This window comes from Halichondria panicea, chromosome 16 (genome assembly GCF_963675165.1).
Source record: "Halichondria panicea chromosome 16, odHalPani1.1, whole genome shotgun sequence".
Lineage (NCBI taxonomy): Eukaryota > Metazoa > Porifera > Demospongiae > Suberitida > Halichondriidae > Halichondria > Halichondria panicea.
The window spans coordinates 3,056,531-3,082,609 of record NC_087392.1 but is presented as its reverse complement, the minus strand read 5'-3'; the positions used below and the strand labels follow the sequence as shown (position 1 = coordinate 3,082,609).

Here is a 26,079-nt window from a genome sequence, read left to right as displayed (position 1 = left end):
ATTTTTTTGCGAAATGTCAATCTGTAAACAAGAGGGCGGTCAATTATTTGCGAGTATTAATTTTTGCGATTTTACTCTCATTTGCAGAAATAGCAGAAATCAATACACACGAAAATATGTCACCTTAAGGTATTACTCTTGGCCTACACATACTTAATTAACAGCAGCAGTATAAAATATATCAATGACAGTAAAATCGTTTAACATGAGAATGTCAAAGGGTGACGTGTGAATACTGGTGATATGTAGTCTGAGTTAAGGAAAGTTTAGAACCTGCCACATAGATCTATGCAGGCTCTTGAGGAGGAAGTGAGGGTGATGAGTTCTGTACACGTTGATCTTAAAAAGGCATCATAGAGGACTAATAATAATTATAATATTGGAGTGACTGCTATAACTAAATATCATGAAGAAGTGGATAGGGTATAGTAATAATTTGTTTATTCATCTTCTGTGTCTTGTCTTGCGTTTAATCTAAGCACAATTAAAAAGGTTCATAAGCCCCTAAACATACACATCTCATGTCAAGTACTTACACCCGTGGCTGCATTCTTGGGTTCATCAGCACACACCTTCTTTTCTTTAGCAGCCACGTCTTTCGTCTGCATTGACACCCAGTTGATACAAAATGAAATCTAATGAGATTACGTTTACCTTTCTTCGTTTAGGTGATGGATTTACTTCGACCTCAGACTGCAAACAGATTTGCTAAAAGTTTACATAGCTGGATAAAAATCAACTCACATCTGCATCATCTTCATCTGGGGATGAAGGCTCCACGTAGCTCACCACCGCCTCTTGTGCGGTCTTTTTCCTGTGACTCCTCCGCGTTGCCTTTCGCTCTGCTGGAGGGGATGCTCCACTCTCCCCAACACAGACTGGGTCTATCTCATCATCTTCCTGGATATGCACATGGTTTAAAAGCTGCAGGGCATTAGCAACATTAGCAACCTTTTTATCTTTGTGTTGAAGAACTTTTCGAATGACACCTTGTTTTCTGCATAAAATAATTATGAGTAATTCATACACAAAAACTTGCATGAATGGTGTAGGTGCCCATGCAGTGATATAATTATAACAAGTGTACCTTGGCACAGTGCCTTTCCTTGGGCTACTCCTCACCGGACTGACATATAGTGAACTTGCCTCAACACCAGCTTCCTAAAATAGGAATGAATATTGTCATTTGGGGTATACATTTAAATGAACCAGTCCTATTATTGGGGTGTATATACGTGGCCAACACACCTCAACATCAGATAGTCCATTCTCATCACTGTTGGAGTATGTCTGTGTCTTTTTTTCGGGTGTGGCCTTCTTGCCTAACCTAGCACCAAAAGGCTTGATTGGCTTCACTGCAGGAGTGCTTGTGGCAAACCCTCGCAATTTCCTAGCTCGTCTAACAGGTAGTACTGGAGACTTGGATCGACCGGCTCTGCTCAGGGAAGCGTGTGTGTAACATTATAATGAATGGGAGGGGGGGTTGGGTATGTACAAATAAGAAGACTTATGGTAGTGCAATACTGCATAACAGGGTGTAAAAATTGGACCAGAGGCAAGAATCAGAAAACATGAAATTTAAACCCATTACTAGTTCACTATTGAACAAACTGTATGCACATACTAGAAAGCAAGAATGAAGTACATGTAACCATAGATAGAGTAGAAGAGGGATTGGAAACGGAAGTACCTCGAAGTACCATCCGTGTATCTCCGCGGTGGTTTTAATCGAGGCTTACTTTTTAACACGAGGGCTAAACATGAATAATTCATGAGAATTGTTTTGCTCTCTGTAAGAAGTCCACGAGCAGTTCTGCTGCTAAACATCAACTTTCTCTAATACTTGAGGCCATTTGGGACACAGGACACTATTTAGTTACAAAGCCTTAGCTATATCAAAGGTACTATAGGAACACAAGCATGAAAAAGCGCTCTGTGTACCTCTAGCTACTTCACGACAATCGAGATTATATTTTCTTTGTTTCCAATTGATACCTACTATCAGGGGGCATGTGATTCAGTAATGGGGGTAGCTCTGAGATGTATGCTTTGGACACAATAAGTTTCCCGGGATTTTGCGGGAGTTATGAGGAGATACACGGATGGTCCCAGAGCCACTACGTAGACTTCATTGTAAAACATCACGTGAATCACTTCCGTTTCCAATCCCTCTTCTACTCTATCTATGATGTAACCGATATGACTGAATTGTTTACGGAACAAACCTTTTCCGAGGAGTGATCTTTTTAGGAGTGGAGCCATCAGTCTCAGTCTTGATGCCTGGAAGCTTGGAGGGAGTGCAGTCGTAGTCAGGAGGCAGGTACTTCACTGATGACTTGGCAATCTATAGCAGAAGAAGGTTGCTGTGACAACACGTACCATTGGACTAGTACATGTACCTTCCCCTTCTTTAAAGAGTACAATTTGGCTGGCAGGAGAACTTCCCCAGAAAAGTCACCAAGCTTTATGTGCATCATCTGCACAAATTAAGCAGTAGTCTTTTAGTCAATGTTGAACTAAACTTACTCTCTTTGAGAGGACTCCCATTGCCAGGTCACAAGTGCAGTAAATGTTCTTGTTGATTTCAGGGTCATCAGGATTGTGAGCATCCACTGTGGACTTCATCGTTTCCAATAATTTCCACACAAAGCTGTAGTTGTCTCCTTTCACCACAATTGGCTCCAGAAAGAACCAGAGACAGCTGGAATAGGACAGTGAACGGAAGACAACACATTCATCAATATGGACGGACATTGTCATGTGCAGAGTGCAAGAACCATGGTACAGGGTAACGATTCATAATTATAATGGCTTAATTTCAGTCTGTACTTGATACTTGTAATGCACAGTAGTACCGTAGTGCTAGATTAATGCATGACACTAACTAATGCTATTTATGCGAGCGGCTATCATATTGTCATCTTTTGTATCGCACAATTAATTTGAGGCCTGTACAATTTCCCATTGTAATTGCGGCGTTTGATCGCATTTTCAGAGCCTTAAAATTGGCCAAAACATATAATTTTATCCTCGGATATAAATTATTTCCAGCACTATGGTATAAGCCTTTACGTACATAGCATGCCATACTAATCAACTAATCAAAAAGTGGCTCACTCCTTAAAGTTGTCGAGCGTTTCAATATTTGTCCTACGGAAATCTTTGTGGTGAGATATGAGGTATACGGCATGAGGGATGGCATACTCTGGCAGAAATGCGTGATGTTTCTCTGTAGAGATTACAGCACACACACATCATACTGATATTGAAACGAGTGTATATATATGTATGTACCTTGAGCCTTGAGGAGCTCACTAAATGCTTTCCTTCGTTTGTCCACAGTGGAGACAACCATCTTTCGAAACTGAAATAAATATAGGTTATGTACAAGAACAGTAAATTTTAAGTATACCGTTGCTTTCTCAGTTTTCTGAGGCTCACTTCCAGCCAGCACAAAGATGGAGAGATAGCTAGGAGGTAGTCTTATAGACAAAAGTTTTTTACTGAGCTTGACAGCAAACAGATGCCTCACTTCCAAACATGAGTCCTTATGACAAAGAAGACAATGGTTTTAATTTGAGGTCACATGTAGAAATAGCACACAGTGGGGTAAGAACCTCTATTTTACAATTTTGGTACCAAGAGAACACCAGGCTCTCTTTTACTAGCACTAGCTAAACAGTAATTATATCACATCTCATGGATGCTGAGCAAAATCAAACACATCATGAATGCTGAGGACAACATAAACTCCAATACCTGGACTAGGTAAGCAAGAGACTGGAAATGTTCGGCTGTGATAAGCTCAGCGTATCGTGGGCAGCAGGCCAGCTTCAGCAGCCCACAGCCAGCGGCCAGTCTCAGTCGAGACATGTCAGGGGGACTGTGAACACAGAAACTCAATTTTAACGCCAGCTGCACACATATTTAACTAGGAACTCCGGGTTTAAATGATTTGCAAAGTTCTATATATATACCAAGAGTTCACTGGGAAGCACCTGATATGCTCTTTCTCCAGCAAGTCGCCATTGTTCAAAATGATGCTAATGAACATCCTGATGACAGGAAGGGCAGCCTTTTCTCCTAGAGTATTGTCCCCCACCAGCCAGTTCACCAGTAGCTTTGCAGCAAACACCTGCATCCAGAAACAAGTTTATGACCCTGATCAAAAATAATACACTTTGGGCCTTCCCTATTTATACTATTAATAGAGCATGCAAGTATTTATTATTATATACGTACATGTACACTGTGTATAATGTGTACTGTGCGGATATCAAGGGTGGATGAAACGGACCTTGGCCTTTGCCTCATACGACACATGGTCATCCTCGCACCACTCAGAGTCACAGTTCACATCAAACTCATACACAGTATCATCCTGGAAGGGAATAGATGCCCTCAAACAACTACCAAGGACGAAGAGACACACATCCATTGTGACTTCGATGGGAGTATCAGCAGGAGCACTCAGCGTGTACATAAAGAATTGCACGCACATGCACAGCACTTCAAAAGTACATGTTAAAAGCATAACAATGCTTGTCAGACATTTTGGAATGCCAATTAAATACCGTACAACGTGTAATTTTCGCTGTTTTCGTGGGTTAGCTAAACAGTAAGCGTACATGTATAATATACATGTACATTGTATACATGCATGTGCAAGTTTCGTTGCTGACACAATGACTTGCCCTATCAACAACGAAGAGATTTTTGACGAGGTTGTCCCTGACAATGGTCTTGTGAAAAGGAGAGAACACCTCTGGCTGCAGCTTTGCCAGTTGACTCAGGCTAACAAGGACAGTGTGAAAATGGGGATCCTCGTAGTCTACATGCCCCACCAGAGTCTGGAAGTGAAATACATTTCATTGTGCGGATCTTTAAAATCCATTTCCGGTTATAAACTAAAGTATACATCGCCTTCGACAGATAACTCACAGTGCACAGTTTATCAAAGATTGGACGAGGTTCTTGGAAAACACAGTGGATACATTTGACAGCGAGTTTGGCCAATTGGACATGACCACTTGAGGCAAGTTTGGTGAGGATGGGTTGAAGACAACTACATAAAAACCACTTAGTAGGTATTCACATTGAGCGACAGACGGCATACCTGGCGAGCTTGGCGTCAACCTGATTTCCAATAGATATGAACACTTGCAGTGCCTGCTTAGCTTTGAAGGATATAAACATGTGCAATATGTCACTTAATTGATGACAAAAAATTCACACACTCACTAATTTCAATATCCTTGTGATTGAGAATGTCAACCAAACCGGTGAACACTTCATTAGAGGTAAAACACTCAGGAATAACGGGCGCCAGAACCTACAAAGAGAAATTATTTATATGCACAGAAGAATCTACATGTAGGAGCAGCAGGGGGGGAGGGGAAGCGAAAGTTTTGGAATCAGTGGGGAAGAGGACAAAAGAGCATATATTATATCGTATAGTATATAGACGGTACATGGTGGCTCAACATATCACAAGATGGATATTAAGACCTTGGACTAACCCTCAACAATCTGACAGCCTTCTTAGCAACCATGAAGGTCTCTGCCTCCTGTTCCTGGCTGTCTGACAATGGGCAGTCAAACAGAGCCCGTGAAACCTATCATAGAAATAATACACATGTAGTCATTGTAGTCATAAGAATACATACATGTACCATCACTTACATACATTATACGTTACTTAATACTACAATGAAATACATACATGTACAGAATACAGTTGCGCTAGCTACATGTAGTATGCAAATGAAAATAACCTACACACTGGGACCTCAAGCTGCAATACAATCTAGACATTACAGTGACAAGTAAAACGGTACCTGTTCGACAAGGTGTCCAATACACAGATTATCAACCATCACTTTGCCACAGAAATCCAACAGGTTCTTCATAACTTCCATGACCACATCGTTGGACTTCACGCTATTCAGCATTTCCACCTATGAAAAAGTAACATGCTCAAGCAACTTCCATTACTTCGCGTAAGAATTATCAAGATGTACATGTACAAATGTACTTTATAATGTAATACTGCGAGTTAGCCTCCTTCACCGGCCACTTCCCTAGCGGGAAGTGCGGCCTGGGATCGAGGCTAACTGCGAGTAGATTAAAGACACCTAAAAAGTTTTACGTATAATTTTTATACAGTACAATAATGGTGCCAACAATGTAGTGACTGATCCAGGGGGATAAATACAATCACAATGATGATGTAATAACCACCTTTGCACTCTGAACATGTTCACATGGTATTACACAGTCAACTGCCTTTGCAAGAGTATCAACCATCTCTTCGTCCTCAAGCAGCATCTTAACGAATTCTTTGAGTGCAGCTTGTGCTTTCACTGGCTCAGGAAGCTTTCCTAAGAAGCAGACAAACATAATTATGTTGATGTTGCTGTATGAGTTCATACTTGTAGGTACAATGCATGTACAATGTACAGTACTGTTTGAGAATAGCTGGCATACACATCATTATAACACTGGCTTAGCCAGGACTCACGTGCAATTGGAAGTACAAGACTAGTAAGCACGTGATCCTTCGTCTCATCTTCTGGAATCTGTCCAGACCGAATAGCAGTAACAACGGACATCATGTGCTTCCTCAGTCTGATATTGGATGAGGAAAAATCCACTTATAAGCGTACAAGTAATTATTAATGTAAGGAGTTATTTCGAGTAAAAATCAACAAAACTTACTGATGCCTTGAGACAAGTAGCTGATCAAATGCCCTAAAAAGAAACAACATCCACGTTTGTAACACGACCAGTGGTTCATGCTCACTTGGTAGCATTCTCATCCAGCCGGGCGTAGACATGCACGAGTCGTTGCATGCGATCTTGGGAACGATAACTGACAGGTACCAGCGCACCAAGCATACATCTCTCCACACACAGTCTGTCTTCTGCTGACACCATATAGTAGCAATGGAGGAGCTTTGTGGGGATCCATGAGTACATTCTGTAGGATGGGAGAGAATAGGGATAATTGACTGGAGATCATCGATCATCTCGTGCTACAATTGTCCAAGTGCTATACTGTTATAAATATGTACATGTATATGATTGATTGTAACTGCAGTAGAGGTCAGGGCACATATTGGGACTGGTGAAGCAAGCCCTGTAGAACCTTATATAGACTTTGAAGAACATGCAGTTTATTTATTCATCTCAGCTAGTAGGAAGCGATGTTATATAATCATTTTCTACTCGTTGTGTGTAATTTATAGGCCAAGCTTGTTAGATAACGGGCAAGTGTGCTAAGGTACACATAAAACACCAACAAAACCCTAACTTGACTCACCTAACTAAAGAGGGCTTGAGCTCAACTTCAGATGATGAGGAGCCAGATAGCAGTTTACGATAGAGTTTAGCCAGACCAATCATGGCCTCTCTTCGAACATTCCACTAATAAGAGAGTAGATAATAGAAAACTACTCGCACAGGCCAGCAAGGTTCCTTACCGATTTGTCTCTTAAGCGATTGATTAATGCATCGATGAGCTAAAGGAAAGAAACACAGCAGTAATATGGAAAGTGAAAAACAACAACTTTCCCATAGTATAAGAGAGACAATGTTGAATTCAGTGACACATCAATTACCTCCTGAGGCAGTAACTTGATGTTTTCTTGAGCAGTCTCCAAGATTACTTTCACCACTCCCATCCTCACTTTTTCATCCTTGTCCAAGATGCGCTCCTGAAGCTTGCCTACATAGAAAACATTTCAAATATTCGTTACTGCAAGCTAGAGATAGAAATACAGTGTACATACATACAACACTTGCACAAACACAGCGCTAATCGCATCCAGGTGAGCAGACTTAGAATACATACATGTAGAATGACAAACAGACAGATTGACCAGCTACGCGCCAACAATAAGAGCATTACGACAGTGGGAAACCCTCAAAAGTGGGAGTACCGTATATCGAGAAATTTTCGTGGGGTGCAAAATTGCGTTTTTCGAGGGCAAAACAGATAACGCGAAAATTAAAACTTAAACTCCCACGCACTGGTATTTCACATACAAAACTATTGGTGGGTTGTGGTTTCCTGCATGGCATTGAAACGGAAATATTAGAACTCACAAACATTTCTGCTGGCGGCTCTAGAGCCAAAATAGCAAAAATGTCCCGCTATACGGTATAACAATTATGTTACGCTATACAGGTCAGAAACATTGAAATGTATCGATATAATCACAGCACACTAATCATAAATTTGTTCTAAGTCAAGATTGGTTACTGCACTGTTGAGAAGAGTAGCCAGTGTCTGAAGATGATCGAAATGGTTGTAACTCGGCTAATCGCTCCAGCTCCTCATGCTCACTGATACTGTTGAATCCATTTGTGTAAGGAACACTCCAATACGTGTAACTACGCACATACTCTTTCTTAGACTGGTTATTGGTAACAGCAGACAATTGCTCAACCGGCATGATAAATTGGTCTTGTTTCTTGCAGAAATTGCTACACATGTTATTCTTTTTGCTTTTCCCAATGGCACAAGCATACACTAGGAACCCAAGAGGTACTATCATGTAGGCTATTGGTATGAATGCCGCAAAATACATCCACCTAATAAACATTTGTGTTTGAAGTGGAGTCTTTATAAGAGTTCCTAGAACAGCAATAGCCAAACGAGTAATGAGTAAACACATTAGAAACAGTGTGCGGCGCAATAAAGACAAAATCTTCTTGTTAGCAAGCTTCTTGTATCCGCACACCATACAGTACATCAAGGACACAATGAATATACAACCGATGCTGATGACTCCTTCTGTTACGGATATACCAAAGAACATGTTACGGTTCAATTCTCCCAAATCTGAGCAATTTTTGTTGGAAGATACAATCCAACAGAATGTCATATCTAATCCATAACCTGAATTTGCAAAAGGGACCCACATGTACAACAGAGGAAAAAACAATACCACAACATAAAACAGCGCTTCAGAAATATTTTTCAGGTATGATGATACCATCACAACTTGCTTGCTAAGCACTCTGCAGACTACATACATCAAGTAAATAGTTATCCCCAGAGCATAGTTGTACTCAATGCTGCTAAGCCACTGGCTTAAGAATCCGATCATTGCACACACTTGGGTCTGCCCTGTGTACTGAAAGTAGTGCTCAAACTGTAAAACAAAAAGCACCTGGAGAGGAATTGTGAAGGCTGTAAGAACGAGTACCATCCGTTTCATCACGGACCTCTGAAGCTTGGGCGTGATACAATACAGTCTTAGAAGAATGGCAAACACTAGAATGGCTGTCAACATGCATAGAAGTCCAGAGGTCCCTCTGATAAGATTGAGAGTTTGTAGCATGGGCACACTCAGGTTTGTGCACTCTAGGAGATACTGGCTACTTTCCATTATAAACACCAGCAATTCACTTGTTCACTTGTAGACTAACATACAATTAGCAAATTTCTTCCCCCTAAGAGGCAAATATTTTTACCCCTCACACAATAATTTCCCCCTAGGGGTCAAATTTTTGTATCACTGTAATAAAATTCCTCTCAGTTACTAAGGCGAAAGTTAGTAACACAAAGAATTTTTGAGTGGGGGTCATCACACTTTATGATAAATTCACAAAAATTCACCCCCTAAAAGGGGAAAGAACATAACTCTTTGTACCAAACCCTACAGTAGAAACGTTCGCGTTGCTTTGGGAAGTAGCACATTGTCTTTTTAGAGTATCGTGTGTTGTCTGCATACTACACTTTCGGTACATATTTGACACAATTGCTGTGTACACTGCATTGTCTACATCAAGGCACCATACACTCCATTGCAACCTTGACTCTATATACGGTGCCACCCGCACACAAGCCACGTACATTGTACATGCACAGTGTTAACCTATAGTCAGTCAGGAACACGATGAACTCACAAGCAACGTCCTCTGCAAGGTGAGGATGGTTGACAAGAAGGACCTTAGAGAATGAGGTACACAGAATACGAATCTGGGTATGAGCATCAGAAAACCTGAAAAAATAGTTATTCCAAATAAATCCACGCTAGAAATACTGAACACTTTACTCACCTGCCCAGAAAACAGCTCCAGAGGGGTCGATTTTCTTTGGCCAATTTTGAACCTTTGGGGGAGAACATTTTTGCAAGTACTTCTGTGACTTCTTTTCGCTCATTGATGTCTGTACTCTGTGCACAGGAAACAAAAACACCTATATAACAATGTTATAAGACACTAGAGCACTGAAGTGCTAACCCTCGGTTGTTTACATAAATGCAGTTGTATGTATGAAGTATGGAAGCTGGCTAAGTAGCAAGTAACATGAGCAATGAAATTCTATAGACTCTAGAGGCATGCTGAAACTTTTGAAAATAGAGATTTGGTATGGATGAGACATGCACTGTGGACTATGATCACAGCAAAGAAGCCTAGTCTTAGAAATATGCCTCCTGGTATCTTTTGGGGATAGGGGCAAAGAAGCAAGAATCATAATTCTAGCTTTCTATTTTAGTGACCCTTTTCCATTGTTCCTGGTACAGGATCACTTCAGCTGTAAATACGTACCTTGAACAAAAGACGCCTGTAAGCTAGAGGCCAATGTGTAAGTTCAGCTTTTGCTCGCTTTTATTCGACGAGGCTTTAACATCGAAAGCTGTCACTATTAAAAGTACTAACTTGTTGTGTGGAGGCTACCCATGCTGTAAACGCAGTGCTATAGAATCCAGGTAAGCAAACTCACTCACACAAGCTTCTTAGCTTTTGCTCATTTTATTTGACAACGAAGGTTTAACATCAAAATCTGCCACTATTAATAACTTGTTGTGTGAAGACTATCCATGCTGTAAACGAAGTGCTGTGGCATCCAGGTGAGTAGACTCAGATCTTACAAACAGACAAACAAATAAACCAACGGACTACTATACCCGTGGCCACCCACGCGCCTCGGGTAATAACAACATAACTTAACGTTATTCAGTATTGTACTACACAGTTACATGAGCAGAATTGAATAGGAATTGTAAGCTGCGCGCCATATGCACTTATAAGTTGGTCAAGATAATTAATAGTTACAGATAATCTCACAGTCAGCTTGTACTCCAGTTGAGGAAGGACAGAGAGCAGCAGAGAGGAGTCAATGGCATAGAGCTCGTAGATGAGCGTGTACAGGTGGAGGCCAAGCTCAGACTCAGAGCTGTTCCCCACCACCAACATGTTGTTAAAGAACTGGTGGGAAATAAGACAATTTTGAGTGAAATTGTGCTCTACATAATGCACACACAGAGACTGCAAGGGGGAGGGAGCTGTTATCGTGAGGATTGTGGACATAATGTATTGGGCTTTCAATAGCAACACATACATTCTATAGCAATCATGTTGCCTGTTGTTTGATCAACAAGTTAGTGTCTATGAGGACTGGCAGGGCTGCATTTAGGTAGAGGAGAAAAGGATAATTCGCCCCCACCCTCCAGGATTTGGAAAATTATATTTATCATTCAGGATGGCACAGACATTATAATGAGGGTCAGTTTTAAACAGTTAGTTTTAAACAGCTACTCTGCGTCATTTTCCACTCCAAACGTTTAATATTGCCATCGGATGTCCTCAACAGAGGATGAGGTACAGCCAAAATATGATAGGATATCCACTGCTATAAAGCCTTAATTAAATTAGTACACGTAGCACAGTCAAGCAAAGTCGTTTTCTTAACTAGAGCTAGTTGGCTTTACTACATGTACTACAATATCCCACAGAATATTTGCCAAAAGTGATCTCTGGACACCAGTAGACCCTGGATTATTTGGCTGAGCAAATTCCTCTCCAACAGCGTAAAACTTTCCCTTAAATGTGCATGCGCAAACAACAGCTGGTACCATGGAGACAGGCCTGTTAATCTTCTGCGCATGCGCAGACCAACCACGTACCTAAAATTTGCACTGCTGTTTATGAACTAAATGGTAGGTGTCCGGATAATTGAGCCAAAATGATCTTAGACCCTCACATTTCCACCTTTCCCCGGAGAGTGTACCCCTGGGCCCTCAACTATTTCATTTTCCTAAATTTTCCCTCTACCCAAAATCCTGGATGCAGCCCTGACTGGCAAACCCGATTGGATTAAATTATAGTTGCCAGGAGCATTTGTTTGTGAGGATACGCAAATGTATTAAGAGCCTGTTTCTAGAGGGATAAACGAATGCTTGTACCCATAACATGAGAAAATATATAAGGTTCTTGCACCCGTTGTCTCCTAGGAAAGCTGCCAGACAAAAGCGGTATTGATATAGGGCTCACTCAGGGCTCATCCTTAATACAATCGTCATAACATTATATTACTCACTTTGTGTAAATGTGGCTCAATGTAAGAGCTAGCCTTACGAATCAACTCGACAGTAAAACTGTACACAGGTTTATTGGATGACTGTAGAAGAAAATAACAATTGATCTGAAAAACATCAGCATACACAATGTAGTCCAAGATAAAATGAGGCAGCTAGCACGCACAAATACATATATAGCCCTTAGGAAAGTAGATGAGATGACTGCTGACCTTGACTGGATCAATGATGTTGGTGAGCATAGTGTCAAGTATATCCGGAGAGACGATCTCTCCCTCGTGCAGTAGGAGGACTAGCATATCCAGTAGGTAGTTTTTCACCTTGGGCGTCTGAATGTCACTAGGGAAACAAGACTTACGTGAGTGATATGATGACATATACCGTATAGCGCGACATTTTCGAGGCACTTATATTTCGTGGAATGGCCTCTAAAAGCATTTCGTTGCACAATGTTCGTGGAATGACTGCTAACCGGAAGCCACGCCTTTAATCTTTGCACGTTATCGCAGATAATTTTAATTAAAGAACAATTTTCGTGGACTTAATTTTCGTGTAGGATTGCTAACCCACAAAATCAGCGAAAATTAAGACTCTCGAAAATTTCGCGCTATATGGTATAACAGTTTTAGGAACTGCTGAAAGAACTGCATCAACTGATGCAACACACCATTTTATGTACATCGTACCTTACAACATGAAAAGCTATCTTGAAGAAGTCAGCAAGAATGTCTGACAAGTCAGGTGACAGACAGAGCAAGAACAGCTGCAGCTTCATCAGGGACTGTAAACACATCAACAATATTCGGTACATACATGTACATACAATTTTAAACATTGTAAAGGTCGTTAATATAATTATGTGTTACTGAATAATGATTGTACAGACACTGCAGTAAGTACCTCAAGGAGCTGAAATGCATGCTTGAATGGAGCTCCATTGGGCTGGTCCAGCCCCCTCAGTTGTGAAACAAACAGTGAAAACACAACCTACATCACACACAAGAATCAACCACTTAATCATCTAAAACGTACTTTAGCAAAATACCACGACACACACTTTATTGTACATGTAGAACAAACCTTTAAGTCGTCATCAGCATAGGGGTGCTCGGGATGGAACAGCCTGAATACTTCCACAATGTTAGCAGCAGTGAGGGCCTTCACATCCCTACTGCGATGGTTGTGCAGAAATGAGAGGAGCAGACTACACGAGAGCTTGTTCAGGTGAGAGATATTTACTTCTTTCAGCACATCGCACTCCACCAAATATTTCAAGCATGTCTGAGTCAAATAATCAAAGATCATTACTATCACCGAGAGTCCATAATAAAAGAGAGAGTATTGAACGCATACACTGTGTAAGAAAGTAACGTGACTTCCTGTCTGAAACGCATGATCAATAATTACATTTGGCAATAACATTATTGTTGCCTCGAGATAAGTGGCGGCTCCAGGCGCTCGGATTGGTCAGTTACCAAGCAGGAAGTCACGTTCCTTTCCGAATACATCTGATGCACAGCATGCATGCGTTAGATAAGACTCTTGTTATTACAGATACATGACGATGTTATTATAAAACTGTGCAGTGAAAAATAGCACACAAATAAACACTTCACATCAGTGAGCCACAAATACCAGCCAACCACTAATGAAAGGACTTAATGTACATGTACATGCCATTGATACATAAACGGGCATTATCAAGAACAATACATGTCGTGTACATACACTGTACATGTATATACATGTCTACCTTGAGTCTTTTGACAAGCTCGTCAGTGCTCAGTTTAGAGGTGAGCTCTGGAAAAAGTGACTCACGAGAGCTGCTAGTACGGGGCATTTCTTGACAGCGTCTTGAGTATAAGCCTTATCTACATAGGAATGAGAATAGGTGTTTTACTATGGATAGTCACTAGACATCATTACAATAGTGTGGCGTGTGGTATAATCAATTTTAATGGTTAGTCATGCGTTTTTATCCAACACGTACACACAGCCAGCGCAGCTCGGATTCAACGAACATAATTTGAATGAAAAGCACCTGCCACAAACAATATTATTTACATAGATCTAGCTGGAGTCTAACTAGAAAGAATGAACAAACTATACTACCTAAAAAAACCCAGCTTACCTGTAAGACTCAGTTTGTAAAAATTCAAGATGCAACAGGCTTGTTCCAACCGCCAGTTTGGAGGGAAGGGAAAGTCCCTGGCAAATGACCTTTGACCCAACCTGAAAAAACAAAGCGAAGCCCTAAAGGTTGTACAGCATTTCAGTTTTCTCTACTTGTGCTTCTCTAGTAAGAACATGAGATTAGTGATTCTGGACGACTATGATGCGGCTAGTGAGTGGGCTGCTAAGTATGTGAGGAACAGGATACACAAGTTCAAGCCAGGGCCTGAAAAATATTTTGTTCTTGGCCTACCTACAGGTACAGTCGTGTAGATATATATGATCGATCCTTGAGTCCTCCAGGTATCCTACATCATGCATTCATAAATAGCTGTAACCATTGTATCAACTCTATCTCTAGCTGGTAGGCTGCTAGAACAACCTACTCAGAAACGAACCAATTGTGTCAGCTAACAGGTTTCCTCTCTGTATAAAATTAATACAGGTAGCACCCCACTAGGAATGTACAAGAAGCTGATAGAATTCCACCAGCAGGGTAAACTTTCTTTCAAGTATGTAAAGACATTCAACATGGATGAATACGTGGGCATCCCCAGCGACCATCCTGAGAGCTACCATTACTACATGTACGAGAATTTCTTTAAGCATATTGACATCGATCCAGGTGAGTTTTTATATAACCCTCCGTCAGTGTTCATACATGTTGGCTCACACAGTTCACTCTTGTGGTTTACACCCACTGATTTATCACTGATATACCGTATTACTAGAATATTTTGCTGGTGAAAAACCTTTGCGAATGAGCCAAATCAGCAGAAAATTTGACCCTTTGTGATCTAGCTATTGCGTTCTGGCAAGGATCGTGTGTATTTACTAGTAATAATTTAGGTTTTGTGGATTTTATTGTTGACAACTCAAAATGTCTCTAAAATAACGCTAGGTCGCCAACTAGGCTTGTACATGTACACTGTATAATTATGCAATTAAATCTCAAGAAATTATTGCTATGCCCAGGTAGATCGAGCTACATATAAATGGCTTCCAAGTTCCTTGTCTGCAGCAACTGGAAGCACAGTAGGGAACCACACAAAGTGTCCCTTCCTTTAACTGGAGTTGACAGCCTAAACCTGCATGGTGCTCATTGAGGGGCGGAGGCCTTCTTTTGCCACTTGATAGCTACCACCTGATCTAATACTTAGCTACTAGTTAGCTAGCTTAGTTAGCTAGTTAATTAGCTTCTTCAAGTTTTTTTTGTAACACAGAGCTATTTTTGTGATTACAGCAGCTTTTACGGAGAAATCATTGGAATTCGTTGAATCTGAACGAATTGAAACTACGCCTATATGCAATCTTTACCAGGCCTAGTCGTCAGGGTTTCATCTAGGATAAAAAGTAGTTTTGTGGGAAGATCGCAAAATTTTGAATATGCCGACCAAATCTTTCATCCGGAGATTTCAAATGATCGTGGTTTGGATAATCGCGGCTCAACTGTGCATATACCAAGCAAGTCTTGTGAAGACAGAATCTAATTATAAGCATCTACATTATTCTTTTAGTGAAAAGCATTTGGGTACAGGAGTCTATTGTGTTGCTGTAGACAGCTACATGTAGTATAATAACTTGTACTTCATCCTCGTGGCATTGCTCACGCCCTCGTAATGCAGCTAACGCTCACCTGCTGGATGGCAACGCTCCAGACCTAGTCAAAGAGTGCGACAGCTTTGAAAAGAGGATCACAGACGCAGGAGGAGTGCACTTGTTTATAGGAGGTCAGTGGTAGTTCTGGTATCCTCTTGTGCATGTAAAAGTCAATAGAACGCCTGAATATTCACGTGACGTGCTAGTAATAATATTTAGTGTATGCCATGGCTGGATACAGGACTTTAACTTTTTTTATGCACAGGTATTGGACCAGATGGTCACATAGCCTTCAACGAACCTGGGTCATCTCTCGTGTCCCGCACTAGAGTGAAGTCGTTAGCAGTGGACACCATTCAAGCCAATGCCCGGTTCTTTGGAGGGGATGTGAACAAGGTACCTAAGATGGCGCTCACAGTCGGTGTGGGAACAGTGATGGACGCTGATGAGGTACTATTAATAGAATGGTTAAGAGTGCAATAAGGGATTAATGCTAATTGCTAGTTGCACATGTAATCATAATGAATCGTTATGATGCAGCTGTGCCCCCCCCCCGTACGCTAATAGACTCGATTCACTTCAGTGCAGTAATAGTATTATACCACGGGTTCTGATTATGCCTAGCGCCTCAGTGCGCATGCACAAGCTAGGTATATGGTAGTGTCTGTGTGTGTCTGTCTGTGTGTAGACTTGTGTGTGTGTGTGTGTGTGTGTGTGTGTGTGTGTGTGTGTGTGTGTGTGTGTGTGTGTGTGTGTGTGTAGCCTTGAACTTCATTGATCCTTGAGCAGTAGCTGCTCAAGGATCAATGAAGTTCAAGGCTTCTAGTCATGTTTTCTTGGATTTTATTTCGTGGATTTGCAAAATAATTAATCCTTCGTTCTCTAGTTTTTCTTATTTGGGATGCCATTGTAGCCTTTTCAGAAGAGTGCGTAGCAAAACTTGTCCGCCGAGTGTTGCTACTCTACTTAGTAGCTAGCTCTGCACTAGAACGCTAGCTATAATTGGTAGCTGCAAGAGTGAGAAGAGAGCTGCAATGCTCTGCTGATGCAGCCATTAATTTTAGACTTAGACTTTTGGCGTCGATCGGTCAATCATAACCCACTTTTCAAGTTTTCCCTGTGATTCTGGATTCTGCAGCAGTGCCTGCAGGACAGCAAAATTAACATCAATGATATAATGTGTATATAAAAGCAGTTGTATGCATGTTATGTATAGCTTTGACACCTCCACCGAGGTATATCAACACCCGCGGTGTTTTCATTTATTATACCCCAATAATTAAACTAAAAACTCGAATCTGCACTTTGGCTTAAATGTACACGCGACTTTGACTCGAGGCTGTAGACTTACTAAACCTCAAGCCAATTAAGGGTTTGCACTTCAGTGCTCTATAGTTAATGTGCAGTAGGTTCTACATCACCATGCATTCTAAGCTGTACGTATAATATTTGGTACTTCAATGAAAATGTGCAACAAAAATTACCTCTATACATGTACGAATCCTTTTTTTCTGCCTCTGGTTTGTGTGTCATTTGATCTCTATAATTATGTATATAATTATGCAGGTAATGATTCTGATTACTGGTGTGAGTAAGGCATTTGCTCTATACAAAGCAATAGAAGAGGGTATTAGTCACATGTGGACTGTGTCCACTTTCCAACAACACCCCAAGGCCCTGTTTGTGTGTGACGAAGACGCAACTTTGGAACTGAGAGTAAAAACTGTTAAGTACTTTAAGGGACTTATGCATGTCCACAATCAGGAGGTACAAGACTGATGATCGATTGTACTTCTGTCCCATAATAATTATTTTACATGACTATATATACCATGATTGTGTTACTTAATACTTATAGGTTAATTAGTTATTGTTTGTGTCGTGTATTGTGGCTATTACCAGGAGTGCATGAATATTCATGCACTCCTGTTTACACATTAATATAATTATGTAATTGACACTCAGTTATTATATATAAAAATTAAACACGATACTGCAAAATTATCAAACATCGGTTTCAGATTCTGTTATCTTGATTTGAATTGCAGCACTGGCACTCAGTCTTCTCTGTGGAGTATGAAAAACCTGACTACTTGGTCCAGCCCCCACACTGAGTCGCCTCCCATTTAATGCGATTTTAGTCTGCTCTCCAGTTTGAGAGGGAGTTTCGACATGGTTTCTTATACCGATATGTGGCTGAGGAGAAGCATGCCATGACAAGATGCCAGGGGCCGGTCTGTTGCGGGATAGAATAGGGGAGGCCATTGGAGATGTCCTAGGTGAGCCCCTGGGGGTGAAATATGGTGATCTGACAGGTGAATTTAGTGTTGAGTTGCAGGGTGTTGATTTTAGCTTGTTATCCTTGTTTTTCATGCAACGAACTACTTGGTCGGGGTCAGAAACTATTTGCTCATCTTCTGGTGATCTAATTTCTTCATAGGTTGCTACAAAAGGGTTATATAAGCTTATGTCCAAGTAGCCAGCGATCTTCTCTGTGTATTCTGAAATAGTCTCCACAAGGTCACTGAAAGTCGGTCGTCGGTCAGGAGACTTTTCCCAGCACCGTTGCATCACTTGGTACCTACAGCAAAAAAATAATCTGACCTTAATTTCTACACATGGTTACCAAACGTCGTTACTTATGTGAAAAGTACATGTATGTTAGTACATAGCACTGTGTATATAATGCTCTTACATTTCATCTGGGCATGCTGTGTTGAGAGGTTTGTTGAGTCTTTTGTCAGCCTCTAACATACGAATGAGTGACATCGGGTCCATTCCAGGATATGGCGTTTTGCCTCCACTGAACAACTCCCAGCACGTCACACCATACGACCACTGCGCATGTGGATTAAAATGCCTTTAAGTCGCTGTAAAGTTTCATCTACTCACGACAATATAATTATTATGGAGTAATAAAGTGTCTCAGAGTCATCTATATATAATAGCAGGAGCCCATAAAGAGAAGGAGCGGCTAACTACGGGGATCACGTTTCGTAAGTGGTTATGACCGCATTTCCATATATGCCATATATGCAGAGTCACTTGAATCCCTACACGTGTTATACACCATGCAGGCTGCGGTTTGCAAGCACTTAGTCGCTTCCATACAAGGAAGTGCGGTTTCACAGGCAATTACGAAACGTGATCCTCGAGTATACGTTGAAGTTAGCCGCTCCTTCTCTTTATGGGCTCCTGACAATAGCTACTGTTGGTTCAATTAATCAACAGAGAAAATACCATGTAATTACAAGTGCCCTACTAGAACAAATATTTTTAACAAAAGCACTACTACGAACTGTTCCTATATATACTTATATGCATGAGTGCACTTACATTCCTAGAAGATTTTGCATGTACTTATGGTATGTAAACACAGCATACCACATCAGATTTCTCTGAGAAGAGGCCGTCTGTAAGGCTCTCTGGTGCCATCCACTTTACTGGAAGCTTGGTACTCTTGTCTGTTTCACTCTGCCTGTAGTAGCTCTTGGCATACACATCCTCTGAGAGCCCAAAATCAGCTATTTTGATCACAAAGTGGATGTCAATCCTGTATAAAACAACACAGTCTCCAAACAAGCAGTTCACATATACATGCATGTATCCACAGATTGTTTTCTGTTAATAAACATGCAGTACTAGTAGCATTAAAGGAACTGTGTATGTTGGATGTAGAAGGACGAGTCCTCAATGAAAGGAAATACTCACATGCAATTCCTTGCTGCTAAGTCCCTATGAATAAATTTCTCATGAGCCAGGTATTCCATGCCACAGGATATCTGCATGCACATTACAACTAGTCGTTTGCAGACCTCAGATCGCTGTGTGTGTGTGTGTGTGTGTGTGTGTGTGTGTGTGTGTGCGTGCGTGTGAGAAAAGTCTATTGAGCAAATATGTAGGTGAATGTGCGGATCTTGTACGGCGTGTTGCAATCTTGGAAGAAAAGTTTGTAAAGGCTTTGGCTTCGGTTTAGCTTTTGCATAGCACATAATTATGTGCATGCTGTAAGCTGACTAAAAAGAGTTCGGTAGCCTCAGGTAGGTATTCCTGAAGAATTTGTGTGACTTCGCGAAGCAGTTCCGGAAAATAGTTCACTAAATTATGAAACCACGAAGCCTTAACTTCATGAACTTTTATGAATTAAGTTTTTGTCAAACTATTCTTTGCAATGACCGTAATAAATATATCTTCGACAAGTACGTATCTGGACATGAGAAATGTGGTGGTGTACGTGGAACAGACTGCTAAGTATAGGATTGCTAAGTATAGGATTGCTAACCAAGGGCAACTCCTAGATGCATGCATGGGTAGCACCCATTCATCCGAATGAAATGACAACAGTGCATATACGTATGTAGGTAGCAACCGCTTGGCAATAACAATTCCTGAAATGTTGCAGTTCTTGGTATACGTACATACACATGTAATATTTATGTTTCCAAGAATAAGGAACCTAGCCAAATTCAGAAATCAATACAAAAACAAACACTAGGTACAATTAACACACCGCTTTAACTACATGCTTTATAACTACATATTGGACCACCGCCCTGAAAACTTTTCGCCTTAACACTTAACTGTGGTAGTAATGATGAGCTTACTTTTGGCACAATGCACATACTTACATGTACATGTAGGATACGGAGATTACCCACTCACCACATCATCGTCTGTGCCCACAGGCAGGATGAGGTTCCTGCGCTCCTTTTTCAGGTAGTGTAGAAGACTCCCGTTGGCCATGTAGGGTATGACAACATAAGGGGCGGGACCGGCATCCAGACACACCCCCATCAGGTTGAGGACATTAGGATGGTCGAAACTCTTCATCTTAATGCTCTCCTCCATGATCTTATCAACCTGGATCTGGTCAAACACACCTATACAACAGGGTATAATCAACTACTGAAAAGCAAAGCTGAGCATAATAAACTTGATACTGTCAAAATAATTACATACATACCTTTGAGTGTTTTGACTGCCACAATGCTGGTCTTGTAACCAATATCCCCCTCGGGCTCAGTGTAATGGGCCTTGTAAACCACACCGAACTCCCCTGTACACAAAACAACACACTCCATACATAGTTGTTCCTAGAATTTTAACTTTCAAAAATGGCCATTGTACAAACATATTCTTCACACTCCCTCCTCGGATTACATGACTGTATATGTATATACTGTGCAAGACTGATCACTAGGAATCTAGAGCACCTCAAATACTGGGACAATCATCCTGAATTCTAATTATTATACTACAATTACAGTGCCTTAGATCTAGTCGGGAAAGCCACTAATGTTTGTATGGGTTTTAATTTGCTTATAATTATAGGCTCATATCTAGTATGCCAAAATGGTACAGTAGAGGAAGCTCACCTTGGCCAACACAGTCTAGTAGCTTGAGACGTGAGTGTGGGATGAGCAAGTTGCTGGTTAGCTCTCGAATAATACTGGAACTAATGCGACCCATCATGCCAGAGTCTTGAGGAGTGAGAAAGGGAGAGGCCAGAAGCTCTGACTCTGAAGGAGGAGTGTCAATGCTTAATCTGGGTACTACATACATGGTTAACAGCGCGTGTAAATACATATGCACATCGTCCTACACGTACGTATGAGAGTAATGTACGCATGCATGCATGCATGGTGACTGCATGCCTGAAATGTACAACAATACTACTAACAGCCGCCAACTAGATCCAGATGTACTTACTAGTAGTGTAAGGGTTGGGTGCAGCTAGAGGTCCTCTGACGGATCCATTTGTCGAGCGCAGCAGCTTACCGTCATCATCTATCACAAGGTAGGTGGGGGAGCGATAATCAGTAGATCGCGTAGAGGCACTGCAGGAATTTATGCGCAAAGACATAGTTTGTTACACAAAATGAAAGCTAAGGAAAGGGAAAATTATGTCTGTCTAGTCTATTCAGCTTAGGTGTGGAAGCTCTAAATTAATCAATGACACATAAGGGTCAAATACCTTGAAAGCAGGTCCAACTGAAGCCTTCTGAGAGTGACCTTCTTCCGCTTAGATGATATGACATACAAAACAACAAACACTACGGCCACTATCAATATTGAGAGCAAAGCAAGCAGACTAATCACAATGGCAACAGTTGTCCCATGTTGACTACTTGGAGCTGGCATAGTAGCCTCCTCTGAGGATGTTGTACCTATATGTACAATATATAGTGGTGTTGATAATAATATAAATGTACATGTGTCCGTCACCTTGCACGTTGATTTCTGGTATCTCGATGCAACAAGTAGGAAGAGGGCTCAGTAAATGTTGTGTGGCCTCACAATTAATTTTTCCAAGATTTCCATTCACTACCAGCACAGTGTTGATGCGACTCCACTCATCACTACAATCGTTCTGAACAAGTGAGCAATCGTTTGGGCACACAGCCCGTGGAATATGGACGAACCCACTATTCCCACACGTGGGCATGAAGTAATTGCACACCACACTCTTGATCATTAAACTACATGTTGTGTTGCCATCAATGATGGTGTCAGACAGTATTTGATCTAATTTGTAGGAAAGCCAACTCTGGTTGAATAGTCCGCTACTGTTTCTGATAAACACATAGCCTGTTGACTCATTGAACACTGTGTTGCAGATACTTGAAAGACGCTGGTAACGCTCACAAGTGCCAAGGCTGCATGCACACAAGATAGAGAGAAGTCACTCTCAAATCAGTATAAGTATATAGACACATGTATATATAGTAGTGTACATATATGTACATGTATACTGCAACAGTTTTTACCTTCCAACTTGGAGTGAAGTCTCGCTAGTGGCAACACTCTTGTTAAGCTGCTCTTTTGTGCACCTAGATACCCCAGCTCCTAATATAAGGCACAAATAAACATACAACCAGAGTTATTATAATTATACATACTCAGTCCTCTCAATTCTCAATATTTGTACCTGCTGAAGTACCACAAATGACTGCTGCCTGCTTTGTCATCCTGTCCATACAATTGTGAGCACCATACCCGTCATGTGAGCAATCACTTAAGGAAGTTTCATTTCCCAAGCATTTGACATTGTTAAGATTGAACCTGCCTGTTTCTGAGCCAAACAGGCTAGTAGGATATCCTATTCCTCCTGGAAGAGGAAACTGCACATGAAAGCATGGCTTGCACATAATTATACCAAAATCGATAGCTCAGACTAAAGGAATCTTGGGAGCAAAACTTCTGTTAATAATCATAATTATTAGCAATAAGGGATAGCACGAGTAACAAGCAATGGCAAGGTTTTTAATTGCATGAGGCAAAGCCATTTATTGCTGGGGACAGAGTAGTACAAATAAGGTTTCGCATTATAGTGATGCAATTATTATTACCAGTGAGTCCTAGTTGTCGGCATAACACTTGAGCATCTGTATCACCCCATGAGTCCCCACACACGTATCCCCAGTCACCATAGCAGAGCTCCACTGTGCCAATCTCATCAGAGATGACACCATTTACAACCCTCACACTCGAATCAGGAGCACAGTTTGACTCTGCACAATACCGTCAACACATAAAACCATACTGCTACAACAGTAAAGGATTCTTATTTTGGTTAGTAATGCGATCATGAGGATACCAATTACAGCCTAAAATTAATGGCTGCTGCATCAGTACAGTATATACAGTAGAGCCTTGCAGCTCTCTTCTTACTCTTGCAGCTACCAATAGCTAAATTTCTAGTGCAGAGCTAAGTAACTGTATGTAATGTCAATCTCAATTTCAATAAAATTACCATTGTAGCATTTGACTCCAGCCCCATGGCTCAAGTAACAGTTTCCTTCACTAGGACACTCAAGGAGGTTATTCTCCTCGCCTTCACATTGTACTGGACCAATGTTATTTTTTATCCCATGATCGAAATTCATTTCAAATGTTAAAACTTCCGCTAGAGAGACTCCAACTGAGTAAATAAGACAGACCAAGTAAACACAATGGACAAGAAATAGTTAGTGAACACATAATCATACCACCTACAAAGGGTGTACGGACAGGACAATAACTGACCAAAACCCAGTTGTCTGCACACAACTTGAGCATCTTTGTGGTCCCACGAATCCCTGCACACTGACACCCAGAGATTGTCTCGGCAGTACTCTACTCTGCCCTCTGTAGACTCGTTTCCACCCACCAGTCGAACCGAAGCCTCTACCGTGCACTCTGCATGTGACATTACTGTCATCTAGCTATCAACACTAGAGTTTAAGATGATTCATGTATATACATGTTTCAACTAGGACAATACGAAAAAATTCAGTTGCTAGCATTATCTACAGGAGCATACAGCTAAACATGGACGTTTATCAACTTTCATGCAATAAGCACTGAGCTCACCAGAAGAAATGGGGCAGCTGACCCCAGCATCGTGTACGTGTGTGCACCGCTGCACATGAGTAAGAGCAGGACAATCCTTCAAACCTTGGGAATCTTTAGTGCAATGTACGAAGTCCAGGCTGATGGGAACATTGTTAGCAGCTGATGGCACTAAGTCTTGCTGAATTGTTTTAGGGACTGTAAACATAGTTCATGAATAAATAAAAAATTGGCTACAAACAAATTCCTGCCCTAAGGGTATAAACTGTAAACGTGCAGCAAAAAATGTCCAATACCATTAGCTTGCGATAAATTCAGTTGTTTGCAAACCACTGCTGCGTCAATATCATCCCATTCATCATCGCACACAGTCCCCCAACGTCGGCCACGACAAAATTCCACTCTACCTTCAGTGGAGTTTCTACCAAACGCATCCACAATTCGTACATCTCCATTACTACACTCTATAAGAAAAAGAGGGAGCAGCATATAATTATACACCACTTTGATTCATTATAGTGCCGTTTTATTTACCAGGGTTAGGTTGGGCACATATTAACCCCACATCTTCTCGTTCTGGACAGGAGAAATTGTTATAAAAGCAGTCTACAAGGCGACCCTCTTCTCCAGAGCAGTTAGTGTTAGTCCAACGAACAGGTGTGGAACTACGCTCTCCAATGAATAAAACTCCAAAAACATTCATAGTAACTAAAATGCAAAAAATCATTTGAAATGTCAGTAGCTGTAATGGTTTGCTTACTGTTTGCTGGGACACCCAGTTGCCGACACGCTACTACAGTCTCCTCTAAGTCCCAGCCATTGACACAAAACGTACCCCAGAGACTCAAACTGTATTCGGGTCGATAGAGGCACACCTCCAGGCGACCTTCATATTGATGTTTCCCAGCTACTAATCTTATCTCACCCTCATGATCAGTTGAGCACATTTCTGCACAAAGGAAAGTTTAATAGACTACTTTATGTTGTTAATTGTTGGAGTGTAGCCTTACAGTCTAGTCGTGAGCTGCCTACAATCTACAACTTCTACAACAGCTATTGACAAACACATACCCAATCCTTCCAGAATGCCTATAGTACTCAGGATAGAAGCAAACAGTAGACATCGATGTAGGTTGCACATGATAGAGGTAGGTAGAGACAGTTCACTATACTCTAATGTTATACTGCAACGTACTGTACTTATAAACTGCGAAGACTACTAGCGTTTATAGATCATAATTGGAATGTTATGAATAACATTGCCACTCTGACATTGCCAGATACAGGATCTAGGAGGCGTGAATCACTTCCGTTTCCAATCTGGCCATGCATCTACTGTACCCACCAGGATTCATGCACTCCCCTGATATCATGGACAGTAGAAAAGCCTTAGTCACAGAGTTAATAATTATGGGGATCACTATAATTATTGAAAAAAAAAAAGATTGGAAAGAGATCACGAGATGTTGGCTGAGATTGGATGCGCATCTCGTGATCTCTTTTAACCAATCGGAAGTGCTTCACATGATGTTTTACAATGAAGTCGATCTACGTAGTGGCTCTGGGACCATTATTGTATCTCGCAAAAACCCAATGCATTAATCTCAGACTAGCCATTATAATTATAATGGCTAGAACTGTAGCCAGG

At 41.1% G+C, this 26,079-nt stretch overlaps 3 protein-coding genes across 3 annotated transcripts; 1 reads left to right on the top strand and 2 right to left on the bottom strand.

The window, feature by feature from the left end:
• Positions 1–166: 166 nt before the first annotated feature.
• Positions 167–14,587, bottom strand: LOC135350420 (sister chromatid cohesion protein PDS5 homolog B-B-like). Its single transcript, XM_064549200.1, has 39 exons — positions 14,461–14,587; positions 14,083–14,200; positions 13,410–13,610; positions 13,230–13,316; positions 13,016–13,110; positions 12,542–12,668; positions 12,332–12,412; positions 11,080–11,220; positions 10,069–10,184; positions 9,916–10,010; positions 7,620–7,726; positions 7,482–7,520; positions 7,322–7,425; positions 6,803–6,979; positions 6,718–6,750; positions 6,521–6,627; positions 6,241–6,380; positions 5,838–5,957; positions 5,520–5,615; positions 5,242–5,332; positions 5,117–5,177; positions 4,942–5,065; positions 4,695–4,850; positions 4,298–4,381; positions 3,999–4,135; positions 3,760–3,883; positions 3,413–3,547; positions 3,295–3,364; positions 3,118–3,229; positions 2,527–2,701; positions 2,400–2,477; positions 2,226–2,344; positions 1,249–1,435; positions 1,088–1,161; positions 952–997; positions 745–900; positions 655–693; positions 537–602; positions 167–474 (listed from the first exon to the last, which is right to left on the bottom strand). Exons 2-39 carry the CDS (start codon positions 14,167–14,169, stop codon positions 445–447), a joined length of 4,017 nt encoding a protein of 1,338 aa, XP_064405270.1. The 5' UTR covers positions 14,170–14,200; positions 14,461–14,587; the 3' UTR covers positions 167–444.
• An 18-nt stretch (positions 14,588–14,605) lies between these two features.
• LOC135350426 (glucosamine-6-phosphate isomerase 2-like) lies at positions 14,606–18,064 on the top strand. Its single transcript, XM_064549206.1, has 5 exons — positions 14,606–14,760; positions 14,947–15,126; positions 16,127–16,231; positions 16,366–16,550; positions 17,667–18,064. Exons 1-5 carry the CDS (start codon positions 14,637–14,639, stop codon positions 17,877–17,879), a joined length of 807 nt encoding a protein of 268 aa, XP_064405276.1. The 5' UTR covers positions 14,606–14,636; the 3' UTR covers positions 17,880–18,064.
• Positions 18,042–25,694, bottom strand: LOC135350421 (uncharacterized). The gene is made up of 20 exons (XM_064549201.1): positions 25,503–25,694; positions 25,192–25,380; positions 24,966–25,139; positions 24,728–24,895; positions 24,453–24,629; positions 24,126–24,278; positions 23,854–24,021; positions 23,450–23,611; positions 23,029–23,208; positions 22,868–22,946; positions 22,326–22,756; positions 22,075–22,267; positions 21,810–21,937; positions 21,476–21,619; positions 21,064–21,156; positions 20,763–20,980; positions 19,812–19,924; positions 19,485–19,653; positions 18,796–18,938; positions 18,042–18,681 (listed from the first exon to the last, which is right to left on the bottom strand). The coding sequence occupies exons 1-20, from the start codon at positions 25,570–25,572 to the stop codon at positions 18,105–18,107; spliced, it is 3,729 nt and encodes a 1,242-aa protein (XP_064405271.1). The 5' UTR covers positions 25,573–25,694; the 3' UTR covers positions 18,042–18,104.
• Between the last annotated feature and the right edge of the window lie 385 nt (positions 25,695–26,079).

Excerpts from the sequence above, each read along its gene's own strand:
- LOC135350420 (XM_064549200.1), bottom strand. The coding sequence starts at position 14,169 with ATGCCCCGTACTAGCAGCTCTCGTGAGTCACTTTTTCCAGAGCTCACC. Across the intron at positions 7,426-7,481 it reads ATCGCTTAAGAGACAAATCG|TGGAATGTTCGAAGAGAGGC; the intron begins GTAAGGAACCTT and ends CTCTCTTATTAG. Across the intron at positions 4,136-4,297 it reads CGTATGAGGCAAAGGCCAAG|GTGTTTGCTGCAAAGCTACT; the intron begins GTCCGTTTCATC and ends TTCTGGATGCAG.
- LOC135350426 (XM_064549206.1), top strand. The coding sequence starts at position 14,637 with ATGAGATTAGTGATTCTGGACGACTATGATGCGGCTAGTGAGTGGGCT. Across the intron at positions 15,127-16,126 it reads GCATATTGACATCGATCCAG|CTAACGCTCACCTGCTGGAT; the intron begins GTGAGTTTTTAT and ends CTCGTAATGCAG. Across the intron at positions 16,232-16,365 it reads AGTGCACTTGTTTATAGGAG|GTATTGGACCAGATGGTCAC; the intron begins GTCAGTGGTAGT and ends TTTTATGCACAG.
- LOC135350421 (XM_064549201.1), bottom strand. The coding sequence starts at position 25,572 with ATGTGCAACCTACATCGATGTCTACTGTTTGCTTCTATCCTGAGTACT. Across the intron at positions 23,612-23,853 it reads TGGAGTCAAATGCTACAATG|AGTCAAACTGTGCTCCTGAT; the intron begins GTAATTTTATTG and ends GGTATTGTGCAG. Across the intron at positions 20,981-21,063 it reads GGCAGTCAAAACACTCAAAG|GTGTGTTTGACCAGATCCAG; the intron begins GTATGTATGTAA and ends CCTGTTGTATAG.